Source organism: Podarcis pityusensis (assembly GCF_964106645.2).
Source record: "Podarcis pityusensis genome assembly, chromosome: 4".
Classification (NCBI taxonomy): domain Eukaryota; kingdom Metazoa; phylum Chordata; class Lepidosauria; order Squamata; family Lacertidae; genus Podarcis; species Podarcis pityusensis.
Window position 1 is genome coordinate 14,303,789 of NC_138027.1, and position 16,055 is coordinate 14,319,843.

At 46.1% G+C, this 16,055-nt stretch overlaps 1 protein-coding gene and 1 long non-coding RNA gene across 6 annotated transcripts in view; one reads left to right on the forward strand and one right to left on the reverse strand.

The window, feature by feature from the left end:
- Window positions 1-542: 542 nt before the first annotated feature.
- Window positions 543-16,055, forward strand: part of LOC308475404 — a 222,904-nt gene continuing 207,391 nt past the window's right edge. The window contains exons 1-2 of the long non-coding RNA XR_013985150.1: window positions 543-680; window positions 12,331-15,240. This is a non-coding gene — a long non-coding RNA (uncharacterized lncRNA). The remainder of the gene's footprint in view (window positions 681-12,330; window positions 15,241-16,055) is intronic.
- GRM5 (glutamate metabotropic receptor 5) overlaps window positions 1,218-16,055 on the reverse strand; it is a 257,435-nt gene continuing 242,597 nt past the window's right edge. For 2 of the 5 annotated variants that reach the window (XM_081001805.1, XM_081001806.1), the window contains exons 9-10: window positions 15,652-15,747; window positions 1,218-2,117 (exon numbers count right to left, since the gene is read on the reverse strand). In XM_081001805.1, coding sequence (XP_080857931.1) covers window positions 1,262-2,117; window positions 15,652-15,747 — 952 coding nt within the window. In that variant the 3' untranslated portion in view covers window positions 1,218-1,261. Of the gene's footprint in view, window positions 2,118-15,651; window positions 15,748-16,055 lie in introns of those variants that run through there. The other 3 variants (XM_081001807.1, XM_081001808.1, XM_081001809.1) reach the window with 3 other exon arrangements.

The window sequence follows — 16,055 nt, forward strand, 5'->3', positions numbered from 1 at the left end:
GCAGAAGCTTCCTGGGATTTCAGACAGGGTTCTCTTCCAGCCCTAGAACCTGGAACCTTCTATATGCAAAGCAATACTCTGTCACTGAGCTGCGGCCCTTCCCTGCTCCTTGAGAACAATATCAGACAACTGACCCCTTTTCTTTATGACTAAAAGACCTTTGAGCCTGGTAAAAATTTCAAACTGGCAATGTTAATGTAAGAATTTCCATAAAAATGTGTGGATTTCACTTGGGAAACACAGCTATGCTATAAGAGCTCCACAGCGTCGCTAGAAAGAGAATATTCACCTCAACATTTGCCCTGGTAAGGGAATTACAAAACAGTACTCCATAAAATATTATTATTAATATTGTTATTATTAATTTTCTTTTTTGCTACTCCATTATTGGTTGGCAACACGGTGAAATAGTCAGGAAAATCCTCCTGGAATTTTGTCGCTCTGGAGGTGAATCCAATGTTAACAAAGAAAAAAAAAATTTCTTTTAGATACTTAACTGAAGAGATTATTATTACTTTTCCTCATAAACAAATCGGTCGGATGAGAAGTCGTTTGGAAAGCCCTCTGTGACTGCAGTCATCTGCTGCAATGCATCAACTTACGTCTGTCAACACGCGGAGGACCGCCATGTACACATAACGTTTTAGCCAAAAAAAATGGTTAGCAGTTAGAGAGAACAGGTGACTATTGGTTGAGATCTTCATTTTAAAAAACCCAAACAAACGCCTTGAACCAAAAAAAGGAGCTGGATTTGTTTTGGTCCCAGATCTGAAGTCTCTTAGAAAATGTACATTCAACGTTTTGGTCTTCCGTTATCTTGATAAAAGGTCAAGGTTCACTTCTGGGTTAAGGAATCCAAGTAAACAAACGCTGGACGGTTGCTTAACGTCAACCTTCCTTTTCACACTCTCTCTCCGATATGCGTTGTCGACGGTTCATTGTTATATAATAATGCAAAGCACTTGGTATGTGATTTAAGAGACTCCTTATAAGCCCTCAAAGATAGGTGCAGTTTTTTTTTATCTCATTTAAAAGCCCATGTTTTTAAGGCCACAAAGATCTGCTAACAGTTTTTTTTAATTTTGTGTGTGTTTAAAGAGCATAACTCATCTTTCCCTTTCCTGCTTCCGTGTTTTATTATTTATTCGAGGTGACCCAATACTCTCATTTGTGTCTGTAAACACTGGAGATCTCAGAGGGTTGGCCTCCCGTCTCTCTTGTCTTGAAGCTGTAGAGATCCAAGGTTGAACGTGAGCTACATTCACAAAGAAGAAGAACTCTGAGCATAATCTCTTATCATAAGCGAATCGTATTTTGGCGAAGAGGGGACACACAGGGCGGATTCGGAGGCCGGGGAACTGGGCGAAGCGCTCCCGGAGTCAACAGAGTCCCTGAAGGGGGAGGGAGGCGTCAAAGCCACCAACTCTTCCAGGTCTGGCTTTGGCGCTGCTGGTGTTCCTGCCGAAGGGCCCTCTTTGACGCTGCCGCAGGACGGCTTCCTGGCCGACTGAGATGCGCCGTTGACCTCGATGGCAGGGAGAGGCTGGATCTCTGCAAACGTCGTCATGGTGGTAGGAAGCTGGATTTCTCTCGGGATCAGGTAGGAAGAGCACAGAGGGGTGGCCACCATGGCTCCCGGTGTGGTCGTGGAGAGCATCATGGAGTTGAGTTCGCTGATGTTGGCGGTGAAGCGGGTCACCACGCTGCTGATCTGCTCCATCAGGGAGCCTTGGGAGGAGCTGCTCCTCTGGGTTTGCTCTGTCTGGAACGTCGGGACATCGTCCTCCGTCCGGCTGAGCGAGGCGGTCCTCTGGCTGATGGTGCTGATGGGGGAAGGGGTCTGAGCTCGGTACTGAGCCGGGTAGTGCTCCTCTGCTTCGGAGACGTCGTAAAGCGGTTTGGCACTGGACTCTGGGAGCGGGACGGTGAGTGTGGCGCCGCTGCTGCCGCTGCCGCTGTGCTGGCTGCTGGCTGTGCTTTTGGAGAAAGGCTTGATCACGGCCGTTTGGTTGGGGTTCTCCTTCTTGTTGATATGAACGGAAAGCCTCTGCCAGAGGTGGGCTCCCCTGCTTGTGCTCTTCTCGTTCTGGGCCCATGTGACCGATTTCCCATTGGAGCTGCAAAACAAGGAAGAGAGAGAAAGAGAGAGAAGGAACTTAAGGTTCATATCTAAGGGAGCTATTAACAGCAGGGCCATCACAAGTGGCTGGCCAGCTCAGACAATGTTCTGATAGCCCCAAGAGTTTGGAACACCCATTTGCCAGCTTACCCCAGCCAGTGTTGCCTCCTTTGAATGGGAGCCAAGCTCATCTGCAGTGGCCACCTACCATTTTGGGTTACCCAAAATGCCACATGCTGGCACACAGATCTATGAAATGTATTGATTTCAGAGATCTATGGTCTAGGGTGATGCGTTTGGGGTCGCTTAAGACAGCAGGCAGCTCCCATGGATGGCAGCTGAGATTAGCTCCCGTTCAAAATCACCAGCACCCACCCAACACTGAAGCCCCCCATGGAGGGCAGTGAATGGCGTCAGTAGCAGAAAAACATGCGGCGCCAGACATTGCAAACAGGGCTGTGCCCAAGCCTCACTCTGTGTGTGTGTGTGTGTGTTGGACAGTGGAGAAGCAACGCTGGCATCACACCAAGGGCCCCCATTGAAGTCTGGTGCCAGCGCTGAATAAACATGTCAGAATCACAGCGCCCAGGTGTCATTCCCGAAAGCTAGCTGAACTAAATTTGTTAGCTGCTATCAAAAGAAGCAAGTGTGAAGATAAGTATAAGCAAATGCTGTAGTCATCAATCAGCCTTGAAATAAACCATCATGGTACCCAAATGAAACCAGGTAGGCACCAATGGCTTCTACTGCATTCTAGAGAATGCAGAGGATTTTTCGGACATCACAGAATCGTGGAGTTGAAAGGCTTCTTGCACAGCATCTAGTTCAACCCTCTGCTCTGTGCATGGAAAAGAGAGTATTGCAAGGAGACAGCTGTACAGCAGGTCCTCCTGAAGCTGCTGAACTACAACTCCCATCAGTCCCAGAAAGAATGGCCAATGACCAGGGATGATGGGAGCTGTAGTTCAGCAACATCTGGGGAATCAATGGTTGCCTGCAACTGCTGTACAGCCTCTCCTTGAAGACCTCCAGTTTGGAACAAAACCCACCACCTCTCCAGGTAAGCAATTCCATTGTCAAACTGCTCTTACCATCAAGGAGCTTCTCAGAATGCTCAACTGAAATTTAGCCTCCTGTAACATATGGTCTAGCTCTGTCCTCTGGGCAGCAAAGAACAAGTCTTGGCTTTCTTCTTCTATGCAACTGTCCTACAAGTATTTGAAGAGGGCCATCATTGTCTCCTCTCCACCTGGGCTACGAAGAGCAAGCCATTATGTCCATTTCACCTATGATGAAATGTTTCTGGGTCCATTCGTACAGACAAGAATGTGGAGAAGCATCCTTTTCATCAGCAGAGATACCCTACAGTTCACACAGCTGTTTCAAGCCTTCTCTGCTGTGGCACACACACACAAATCCATGTAAACAAATTACACATTATTAACCAGCAATCCATATCATGGAGCATCTCCAAAGTATAAACTGTTAAGCAATGGCTGAGACAAAACAAACATGCCTGAGGATGCAAAATGGTTCGCAGGCTCATCCACCTAGACAATCTTCTTATTGTAGAGTGGGCATTTCTACCGAGAACTGCACCACACACAATAACGTATCACACACACTACACACAAACTCACAACCACTTCCCTCAAGATCAGGGGAAACAATGCACGGACCAGTCATCTGGATTTACACACTGCAGGCACATACATCACAAGACACATTGTGGAGGTGGCTCTGGTGAAACAGGATTATGCCAGTGGTGAAATCCTTCTTCAACACTTGACAAGCTAATACAGTACAAGTGGTCACACGTGTTCTGCAGTCGATGTAGACTGCATTCACATAGCTGTTTATTCCATTTCACTAATTGCTAATTTCTGTATTATATCTGAGCTTTTCTATGACTTTTGGAATAGTGGAAGTTTAACACTCCTTTCTGTGTTCATCGGTTCCAGAAAAGAAAAGAAAATCATTTGCAACCCAATTAACCCAAAGAATTGTGGGAGTGATGAAATTTGGGGCGGCATATGGCATACCTGTATGCAGTCCCTTCCATTTGTTTTCATAGGAAATCATAGGGGGTCCCAGGCATGCATGTACATAAAGGATGGAGGAGTAGAGACATTGTCCAATGATACTCCTTGTTTTGCCACACCACACCCACTGGTGCGAGTGCACTTCAGTGCAATATGTGCCTGTACCAGTCAGGAAGTGACTGTTCCATAACACAAAAGGTACTGCAGTATGGAAGCAATGTTCAAAAATTGGACTGAAGTGCTAGCATTAGGATCAGGAAAACTAACGCAACATTCCCCGTGTTTGAATGTGCCTGTAGAGAAAGCCACTTCCGTCCTGCAGAGGAGGTGGGATTGCGGGCGTCGCAGCCCCACCACGCATGCGGGGCTGGAGTCCAGCCCCTGCGTGATTGGGGGAATCCCTGGCCGCGTCACCCCCTGGCCAGCCAATCGGCTGGCTTTGGGGGCATGACCTGCCCGATTTAAACGTAGGTGCGGCCAGGGATCTCCCTCTTTCCCCGCATACCAGCTGTTCCTGTTTCCCACCCTCCCGCCCTTTAAGGTTTTTGTTCCTTGACCTTGCTATGGACCTTGGTTGGTCACCATTGAGGGACCAGGTAGGAATTTTTCCACTTGGCAAATTGGCCACTTGGTTTTCGCCTACCTCATAGCAAATTGTCACAACTTTCTTGGTATTGGCGGTTAGGCATTGGTATTGGCATTGTTTTGTGGATGGAAGAGGGGAGGAAGCACCATCACCTGCCCCACATATTGAAGGGTAGTCCGATAAAGGATTCCGGGGTGTGTGGCCCTGTCCGAAGCCTAGGGAGGTGAGGGCCTAAGGCACGCCCCCAATCGGTGACCCTGGAGGAGTTCCTAGTTGATGTGCATCAGCAGGACTCCCCCTACTGGCGGTTTACCCCTTCTGGACTTCAAGCAGACAGGCTGAAGCCGGATATAGTCGGTTAGGACCAATGCCTAAGCCAATACCACTCATCACCTGTAACCAATAAAGTTGTGGCCTTATTTAGCCCATTAACCTTAATAATTGTGTCATGTGTCTTTATTTCCACTGGGGGGGGGGGAACTCACCACGCAACTGTGTTTTACATTGTGACTGGATGGGATGGGAGGAGAGGCTTTGCTGTCAAAAGTTCAGGTAAGAGGGAACAGGAGGATGAAATGTTGGTTAACGGAGTAGCTGGGATTTGTGAGTTAATGCAGTTAGTAGTTCTGGGACCAGAGTGGAGTATGGATGGGCACTGGTGGAGGAAGGGGGCACTCAGGGTGTGTGGCCCACCCCAGGTGTCATCCCTGAGGGGATGGGATTCTTAGACTAGAAATAAGTCTAGGAAATTAGACCTCTGCTTCTGGAAGTTTATGTGTAAAGAGAAGAGTCAAGAAAACCAGAGAAGTGGGGGGAGAGGAAATACTCACTCTCCGAGAAACTTAGTTGGAAATTTACTTGTTTTCCATTCCCACATGAATTAAATTTCTTGATTCCTGGCTGATCTTTCATCGAATTTGTAGTTTAAGGGTTTATTGTCATCTTTATTGAGATCTCTCCCAGACCAGAATTCAATGCGGCATCACACAAATGAAACCAAACTAGGGGAAGATATTTGAGAGAGGCTTCCCAAACTGAATCAGTGAGCATCATCACAGAAGGTCCTCAACTCATGGGATTCCTACGGTTTTCCATGGGGAAGAGGCAGGGGAATATCTGCATGGGATATTCCCCGTAGGGAAACTCACATGCTTGCAGGCTGTGGACTTAGATTCATTGTCTCAATCGACAGCTATGGGGTCATTTCAAAGTGTTAGTGTTGACCTTTAAAGCCCTAAATAGCCTGGGCCCTGTATACCTGAAGGAGCATCTCCACCCCCATCATCCAGCCCGGACACTCAGGTCCAGCTCCAAGGGCCTTCTGGCGGTTCCCTCACTGAAAGATGTGAAGCTACAGGGAACCAGGCAGAGGGCCTTCTTGGTAGTGGCACCCACCCTGTGGAACGCCCTCCCATCAGATATCAAGAAGACGAGTAATTATATAACATTTAGGAAACATCTGAAGGCAGCCATTTTTATGGTTTGCTGTTTTCTTATGTTTTTATATATGCTGGAAGCTGCCCAGAGTGGCTAGGGAAACCTAGTCAGATGGGCAGGGTACAAATAATAAAATTATTATTACAGTGGGGGGGGGGATGCAGCTAAACACCCCTCCCCAAAGCAAGGTAGCCACAGTGAGGCTGTGACATGTGTTATTATGATGGTCTTTCTCATTCACCCTGAGATTAGGGGTTGGGTTTCCTGACCTGGGACCTCCAGACTGTTCAGAACGCTGGAATAGAGAGAGTTAGCAGTCTTTTGATGAGGAAGTCTTGCGTGCATATATTCATTTCCCTCACATACTGTCCACCTAGGTTCTGAGAGGATTGTCCAGCCATTCAGGGTGACTACACAACTGGCCTTGTTGGGAGCTAATTGCCTAATTACAGGCCACCTGCTTGACAGAGCAGAAGTGTGTCATTTAATAGCCAGGGAGGCACTGAGTCTCCTGTCAGCGGCTGCCACCCCAAGCTGGGCTCTTTGCCATGTCCATATATCGAAAGTGCCAGACTGGTTCCTTTTCTTTCTTTCTTTTTTTTACTGTAGAGCTCTGTGTCACGTTCATGTAGCAAATTAAGCCTCTTCGCTCCCTAAAGTGTGTCAATCATAAAAACCAGTGGCATTTCCAGGAAATTGGAGGCAGAAGGCCATTTTTAAATTCCCTTCTCCTACCCACCCACCCACCCCCACCCAAATAGGCCTTGGGACGCATGTGTCACTCTCTTTGCCCATCCGGGAGGTTTAACTGAGGGGGTCAGTCAGATCGCATCACTGGCTTTCTCGTTGAGGGAAAACAAAGCGACATTCGACAAACATGCAAAAGTCATTGTCCCTCCTCAAATACTGAAGGCAGCTTTCCACAGAATGCAGTCCCAATGCTTTTCATCCCTCGAATAATCTTTCACCTTCGTCATCCCTGTTACAAGGTGTCCTTATTGCTGTTAAGATTTTGGTTGGGTTTTCCAACCCTTGCCAAGCTCACAGGCAGGCAAGCACGTCTCTCTCTCTCTCTCTCTCTCTCTCTCCCCCCTCCCCTTCTCTCTCTCTAACCCACAGAGGAATGGGTGAATCTGACATTTTTTGTTTCTCTCAATTTCCTATTTTTCCATTTTTTTCCATTTTTGCATATTTTCACATCAGTTTCTTTCCCCTTTTCTAAAAGTCTCGTGAAAATTCATCATAACTTTTGTTTCTCCTATCCATAGCTGTCAACGTTTCCCTTTTTTAAAGGGAAATTCCCTTATTCTGAATAGGATTCCTCGCAAGAAAAGGGAAGATGCTCCTATCATGCATTTCCCCCACAGTGGGACATAGGAAACTTCCTTATACTGAATCAGGCCAATGGCTCACCTAACTCAGCATTGTCTTCACTGACTGGCAGAAGCTCTCCAGGGTTTCAGCAGGGGACATTCCCATTCCTAACTGGAGATGCCAGGACTTGAACCTGGGACTTTCTGCATGCAAAGCAGACCCTCCACCACTGAGCTATGGGCTGTCCCCCTCCCCACATATCTTTGTTACTTGAGGCAGGACAACCCAGATGCATTCTCAGAAGCCCGTTCGCACATTCAGTACTTGTGCATGCCGAATGCTTGAACAGAAATAACATAGGAAGATTTCTGCTGGCTCAAGCCAATGGCCCATTATGTCATGAAATCATACAATCGCGGAATTGGAGAATTGGAAGGGACCCGAGCATCATCTAGGCCAACCCCCTTCAATGCGGGAATCTTTTGACCCATGTGGGGCTCTAACCTACAATCCTGAGGTTAAGTGTCTCAGGCTCTACCGACTGAGCTATCCAGCATTGTGTTATGACAGCGGCTGACAAATGCCTGTGGAAAGCCCTGACGCAGAACCTGAGGGCAACAGCACTCTCCCCTCTTGCAATTCCCAGGAATTTGGGGGCATCAATATCTCACTGAATGTGCAGCATTTTCTGGCAAACTCACTGCTGTAAAAAATCTCTGCACCTTTGTAATTATTTTTTAAAGAGCACAGATGAGTGCTTATAGCGGTGGATAAATCAAGTTAAAATGCTGTTTTTCTTCTCCTCCTCTGCAGTTGCAGCTGCAAGATAGTAAAAGTCACCTTAGGCTTCCATGGGGGGGGGGGGGGGGAGGAAGACACTCAAAGCTTTGGCTGGAGCCGCGAGCAGCATAGCTCTGTAGTGTCTCAGATCTGCCTAGCTGCCGAGCCATATAAGGGCTTGTGACATGCAGGCTGAACAAGCCAGGCTTCGCACAAGAAACACATGCAAAGTGCTGGAACACACAGTGTCCCCCGTTCAGTTCCCAACCTGTCCTGTGGCTGTGTGAAAATCTGGTAAGCTGCCATTGGTCAGCGCAGACAGTGCTGCCCTAGATGACCAATAGCCTGACTCTGCATAAAGCAATTGAATAGGTTTTTAAGAGTTGGGAGAAACCTGAGACGTCATGTAGTGGAACCCCCTGCTCAATGGAGCAATCTTGCAACTACAACAGGGCCGGGGCCAGGGCCTTCTCAGTGATGGCTCCAACCTGGTGGAATGCTCTGTCCCATGAGACCAGGGCCCTGCAGGATTTAACCTCCTTCCATTGGGCCTGTAAGACAGAGTTATTCCTCCTGGCTTTCAACTTGAACTTAGCCTGATCTTTTATTGCCCTTCCTCTCCTCCCCTCCCCTTTTTATGAAGACTACCCGCTCTGGGATCCCACAGCTAATTCTCCCCTGGTCTCCTCGCTGGCCCAAATAGGACTAATTTAGCCAGCTAGCCCTGGTGATCATCTAATGTTTATTGGATGGATTTCCCACCTAAATTGATTTTTGAATTCTGAATTTATTGTTATTCACATTTTATACTGTATTTTATGCTGTTTTTTGTTGCATCAATTAAGTGTTTTAAATTTGTTGTTAGCCGTCCTGAGCCCGGTTTTCTGAACCAGGAAGGGCAGGTTAAATAAATAATTTTATTATTATTATTATTATTATTATTATTATTATTATTATTACAACCCTCTGCTTAAAATACCTCCATCGAAGGTCTAGAGAACCCTGTTGACGTGTTAGGCCTGAACAGGCAATAGGAACATTAGTAGGAGGCAGGAGACCAAAGGCCCAACGAGTCCAGCACCCTTTTGTTGAAGGAGCCTGTGAGAAGCCCTCAGCAGTTCTTTCCCCACTTGTGTCCCCCAGAAACTGGTATTCAGAGCCTTTTTGCCCCCAACAGTGTACGGAGTAGATAGCCATATCCTCTGTCGATTTGCCTAATCCTCTTCTAAAGTTGGTGGCCATCACTACTGCCTGTGGGAGCAAATCAGCAGCGTTGTGCAGTTCATTGGCACCCAGCGTGCATGTGCACATGCAACGGGTGGGACCAGGCACTGGGTATGCAGGGCAAACAAAATCCTGTCATGCCAGCCTAACCTTCGCTTCCGCCCCTAGGTTGGCGCAGGGCATGGAGGGTTCACAGGACTGCACCACTCTGCCTGTCCACCTGCCTATGGGTGCATCCCTCCAACACTAACCAGGCGGCCATTCAGTGAGGGGCTGGGGTTGCGGTGGCACTGCCAGACTGGGCTCTGGTACCCAGAGATCCCCAATGACAGGCACCTGGGGCTATGGCCTCCTCATAGGGGAGTTACTGCAGCCCCTTGATCATTTGGGTTGCCTTTTTCGGAACCTTTACTTTCTCTACAATATCCCTTTTGATACGGGGCAGTCGCAATTGTACACAACGCCCCTACCTCTGCATGCCCCAAATTTTCTATGTTGAATGAGGAAGGTCTGAACCTCTGCTTGAACATGAGTAGAAGTCTCCATGAGAACCCTCCTTTTTCAGGGTTCCTGATCACACAGGGCTTCTACTCAATGTTAAAGCCAACAAGAGTAGTAGGTAGTCCTCTTCTTACCTTCCCCATTCAGTAGGGGAAGGCTGAGATCAGAGATGGGGTGGTCTGGAGCTCACATGGATGTTGTAGAAGGGGATGAGTGAGTAGGACTCCACGCCTCCTCTTAGCATCCATATTTCCTGTTCAGGCATTGCACCCAAATAGAACTTAGATGTTCCTCCTTCTCTGGATTCTAGGTGATAGAATGGACCGTGCAAACCAATTTGGGCTTCAAAAGTTGGAAGCTGCGTCATGGCCATGTTGCTTACAATGATACCCTGGGAAAAGTCAATGCATCAGCTCAAACAGTAACAGGAGCCTGGCAACATTATGTTGGAAAGGTGGTTTCTCCCAGCAATTTCCTTCCACGGAAAGCAAGTCGGAGAAAACCACAAAATGGGAGCTGTTGCACAAACATGAAACATTTTTATGTGCATGATGTTAGTTGTTTGCAAGGCACTTTTATATTTGAGCAACAATCAGTCACAAGCCGCCCACTAATAGCTTTCACTTCCATCATTTAAAATCAATTATGTGATGGGATGTTTTATGAGGCTGTCAAAACATCGATGCCTTGGTAGCGCGGCTATGACTTTGGCTTAAAATTACCGACTTAATTAAATGCAACAAATAAGAAACGTATATCTATCTCGCAACAGCTTGCATGAGGGTTTGTCTCTGTGATGATAAGTCAGCCAATCTCAATGCCTTAAATCTGGGGCAGGGAACCTACAGCCCTCCAGATGTTTCTGGGCTACGGACTCTCCTCATCCCTGAACATTGATCTTGCTGGCTGGAGCTGAAGAGAGCAGGAATCCATCACCATCCAGGGAGTTAAAGGTCCTTCATCCCTGCCATGATTTATCCCCATGTTGGCACACACAGAAAATAACTAGAACAACACAAGTTAAATATCTGTGCCTACATGAAAAGAGAAAATGGTTTCTGCTCTTCTAGCCTCAGTTCCTTCTGTTGCCATCACTGGGTTTTATCGACATTCATATGATGAAGACTTGGATAATCCTTTCCCAAAAGGCAGATGTGGGGCATCTTTGGCCTTCCAGATGTTTCTGAACTACAGAACTATCATTCGCTGGACACTAGCCATGCTTGCTGGGGTTGATGGGAACTGTAGTCCAGCAGCATCTGGAAAGTCAAAAGTTCCCTAACCCTGACCTAAGGAATTGTGGAAACAATTGTTTTATTGGCTGCAGTGTTTATTTACCTTCTTGGTCTACACTGCGCAAGGCAAGGGCAGTACAGGATTGGTTGCCAAAGCCTATTGTGCCAAGCCTGTGTTATCGGCTCAAAACATGAGCATTAATCCAAAGCAGGGCTGGCCGATATCTGGTTTTCAACATCGTGATATATCACCAGCTAAACATTGTGATATACCGATATATCATGATGGCTGACATAAAGATGGAGCTATGTAGAGGCATTGGCTGGCTTCACAGTTTCCCCCCACATTTTGATTTTTTTTGCATAGCACACACGCGCGCACACACACACACCATGATTCGCGATATATTGCCAGGTCAAAAATTATGAAACCGATATGACAATATGGACTTCAAATCTGTTTTGGACGATATATTGCCCAGCCCGAATTCAAAGACATGAACAAGTTTCATATTCCAAACAGTCTCACAGCACACACTCACTTGTCATACAGTTGACATGGTCAGGTCATGCATCAATGCATCAATGCTCCAAAGCACAGCTGCAGATTCACCACACCAAGACTGACATGTCTGTGGCCCACAGAGGAAAGCGGAATTCTCCCACCAGATATGCATATCTAAAATTCTCTCTTGAGATTGCTGGTAGACCTTTGCTCTACCTGTGAGACTTCTGTACCAAAATTCCTTGGAAGTAAAGCCCCATTGATTTCAGGCGCATTTACCTCCATGCAAGTAGAAACGCCCTCGGTCTGTTTAATAAGATTTAAGCTAACAAATGTAGGGCATCTTCCTCAATAGCGTGCTGTCTCTCAGCTCTACTGAAATGAAATTCATCATGCTATAGAATGAACATTGGCTCTTCACTGGAGGGAAAATATACAGGACAAAGATTGCATATACTGTGGGGAAGCAGCTCCCTCCCCGCTGTCAACAGGCTAAAACAGCATATGAGTAATTGATATTTGCATGCACTTTTCTTCCCCACCAATTTGCTTCTCGTTCTTCAACTGAATTGCTGTTCTTTTTCCAGAACAGATCAATCAAGTTAGAAACGGGCACAGCCAAGACAAGAGAGAGAAAAAGGGGGAAGAGAGAGATGGAGGAGGGCAGAGAGAGAGAGAGAGAGAGAGAGAGAGAGAGAGAGAGAGAGAGAGAATGCCACACAGAGAGGTTGACAAACAAACAGAAGCTGTGGATCAATCCTGAGCAGATGTGTGAACACAATCGACCACTGCTGACATCACTGAAGCCCAACAAGGGAATAAAAAGACAGAACAGCAGGGATTAAATTGATGACCTGAACAACTCAAGAGATCGCCATGGAAGGAACACCTGGGAGTCCATTAAAAAGGATTGTTATTCATTTTGAATGATGCTTTGTAGCTTATCCAAATGCTTTAGGAGAAGGTTGACTTTCGTATTTTTTTTTGTGGGGACACACACTGTTTTCCATTCTGAAATCCTGTCCACAATTTGTCACCGAGGTGGTCAGGCTCTAAAATAATGACGGAGACATGTCGCCATAAGAACTTGACAGTGATGGAGAACTATCATTCAGGCATATTTGGGATATTAGATGTAGCACCCAGAGAGGAATGTCAACACTAAAATGGGAAATTCCTTTATCTCTTACGGTTTTAGCAACCAAGTTTATATTCCTTGCAAGTGAGACTGTAAACTTTCTACTTCATCTTGATTAAAAGTTGGTTCAGCTGTCAGATGAGATTGCTCTACAGATCTGGATCTGCCTGTTCATGATTCCTGGCTAAAATGACAAATCCTACTATCTCTGGTCAGAATCTATTTTTTCACAGTGTCACAGATATTACACTATACTGTAGATGCTTTAATTTTTCTGGAATGGCTACTGATATATTAATCTATCTCCAAATAAAGAACAGATCATATTTTATTTTAACAAAATCAAGTCATAGCCAAATGAGGATGGTCCATGAGAAATAATTAAGAAGTTGACATTGTAAATAATTAAGTGTAATAATTTTTTGAAGGAAGTACACAGCCCTAAAGTGAGCTTCAGGAGAATTTTGGGTAACTGATTTCAACTTCATTCAGAAGGCAGAATGGTTTGTTTTCATAAACATAGGAAGAATGTTGGGTCATTAATGTTCATGGCTACAGGTTTATCTCAAATTTGGTGAAAGCTCAATTTATCATCCAAGGTCATAAAGGCACTTAGAGTTTTATCAGTTGATGGTCAATAAATTTTGGGTTCAGAGACGTGTCAACGTGATAAGCTAAATATATGGATGGAATGATAGTTGTAAAAGTTGATGTATTGATATTAGAGCTGTCAAAAGGAAATTTAGAGCTTGCCATATCTGGAAGAAATATGCATGTCTCCAAGTTTATGCTGATGAAGAATTTTTAGGGAAAGTAATTTAGCAAGAATAAATAAATGTCCTTTGTGCATGTTAAAGTTGCTGGGGGGAATGCTTAGAAACCAAATAGCTTGGACTGTGAATATAATTTATGAGCCAGTGACAAGTTAGCTCCACAGGAGAAGATTCTCAAAAACAGGATAAATATCATCCAAATTCCTAGCTCCCTGCCATCTGAAACTCACTTGCCTGCTCCTGGGCTGGCAGCATCTGACAAGAACTAGTAAGACCTGGAAAATTAGAGGAAAAAATGCTTTCCTATTTTGAAGGCAGGTTCACCTTCGAATGCGAACTGAATCACATTTCTCTCCCCTTCTCTTGGCTGAAGAGTCCTTCATTGCTTGCATCTCATCTCATACAAGAGAAAGATTCGTAAGTGCAGATGCATGTGGTGGACATAAGTAGGACTCTATACTGGAGGCCAGGTGAGAGATTTTGGGAGGTAGGATTGAGCTCCCCTAGCTGCTTATTAATTTCTTTGTTTATTGTCTTCATGCTCCGTGCAGTACAGAGTCCTTCAGTGGCGATCTCTGGGTTTGTTCAGACATCCTTTAAGCTCTTGGCATGCATTTTGTAGTGCTGTCATTGTCGACTATGCATGCCTGAGAGTACTTCAGTAATGCCAAGAGTGCCCCAGGAAGCCCTTGTCCGATCATTACAATGCATCGCTGGTATTAAAATAAAAAGGATAAAGCCAGTGGCACATTTGTAACAAATTCACCATGTGTGTAGCCCAGAGCAACACATGCCAGAGACCGATGCTGATGATTCTTTGCCAGCTGGGCTAGGCCAAATACATACCAGCAGGGGGGATGTTTTGTTGCAAAGAGTCTCCTTTTTGGCGGCAAAATAACAAATCGCGGACAAAATGGTTCCCGTCACTGAGAAAGACAGTGTCCGTCTTGCAGCTAGGGTTGCCAGCTTCTGTTAAAGCTGACCTTTCTTTGCTCCTTGATCAACAAACATGAGGCGGTAACACTTCCATTCTCCATGCAGTTGCCCCCTTCACCTGCTGTAGATCAAGCTGTTGTAACTGTTACGGAAATTACCGGGGGGTGGCACATCTTTCAATTAAATATTACAAATATTATGCCTGAATGTATCCTTTCAACTTGACAGCTCAGGGAAGTTACCTAGCTTTAAAAATAAGATAAAATCATCTCCTTTCCCAGTTTCCTCCATTCCAAAGCTATTTTCCCGTTGAAAAAGGACTCCAGGAAGTTCCCAGAGGTGACAATTGCTGGGCTCATTGTTAGCCAAGGGAAGCCAAATCTCATCACCTGACTCGCCTCAGGCTCCAGACATGCAAAGGAACTTCTATTGTACTTTTGGGTGGTGGGTACTTAAGACATATTTGTCTATGCTAATCTTATACCCGAGTCTTGTCCTGCCATGTCTGCTTATGCTAATCTTGTACCAAGGACTTGTCTGGACATGTTTGCCAAGGTTAACCCCTCCCCTTTTGTGACATGTCAGTGATGTAGCAATGATGCTGTACGAACTGTATTCTGGGATATGGTGGGAAAGTTTTAAAAGTCTTTGTCACCCCATCCTCGGGGTTCAAATTTGCTCTTTGAACCTTTTGCACAATAAACTTTGGTCTACAGCTATTTGCTCCGGTTGGCTGGACTCCTTCCTTTATTCCACAGAGACCCACGGGCTCTGCCCGACGAGCTGGGTGACTGAGCAGCCTCACACCTAGATTTTTCCGTAACATTACAGACTCAAGAGGAGACCAGGTTGGCTTAGCAACCCTGTTTGCAGGTTCCGACAACATACAAGGAAACAAGGAGCGGTGGTGTCTGAGCTTCTACAGACATATCGTATGGGATGTACAGCGCTGACACATTGAGGAGGTGGGTTACAATGTCTCTCGAGATGCTCCTCCGACTGACAGACATCTCACACGGCCTGGGAAAGGAGGGGTTTGCGGCGCTCATGCTTTTGCTTACCTGCTCATTGTTGCTCTCCCACCATTTCCCATACTCCCTTTTGGAGTGAAACATTCTATTTCCGACTTGTGCTGGGCCAGCTTCCTGCCTTTGTACCTAACACATCAGGACGAGGACAGGAGCAACAAAAACAGAGAGAAGTGACCATGTGCTTGGGAGTCACCCTGTCGTACGGCGGCTGTGCAAAGGGAGGGAGAGGAAGGCACATGCACATATCGCAGTGAGCCTCCCAAAGGCCTCTGCTGCCATAGACCTTACAGCCCTAAGTGTGGACCACTTGGTTCCTTTGGTGTGTGTCTGTGTGTCTGGCAAACAGGATCCAAAATACCAGCCCTTTTACCATGTGATATATGCTTAGGAACCCCACCCCAAGCAAAGGGGGAATGGAAAGATTGGGAGGAGAA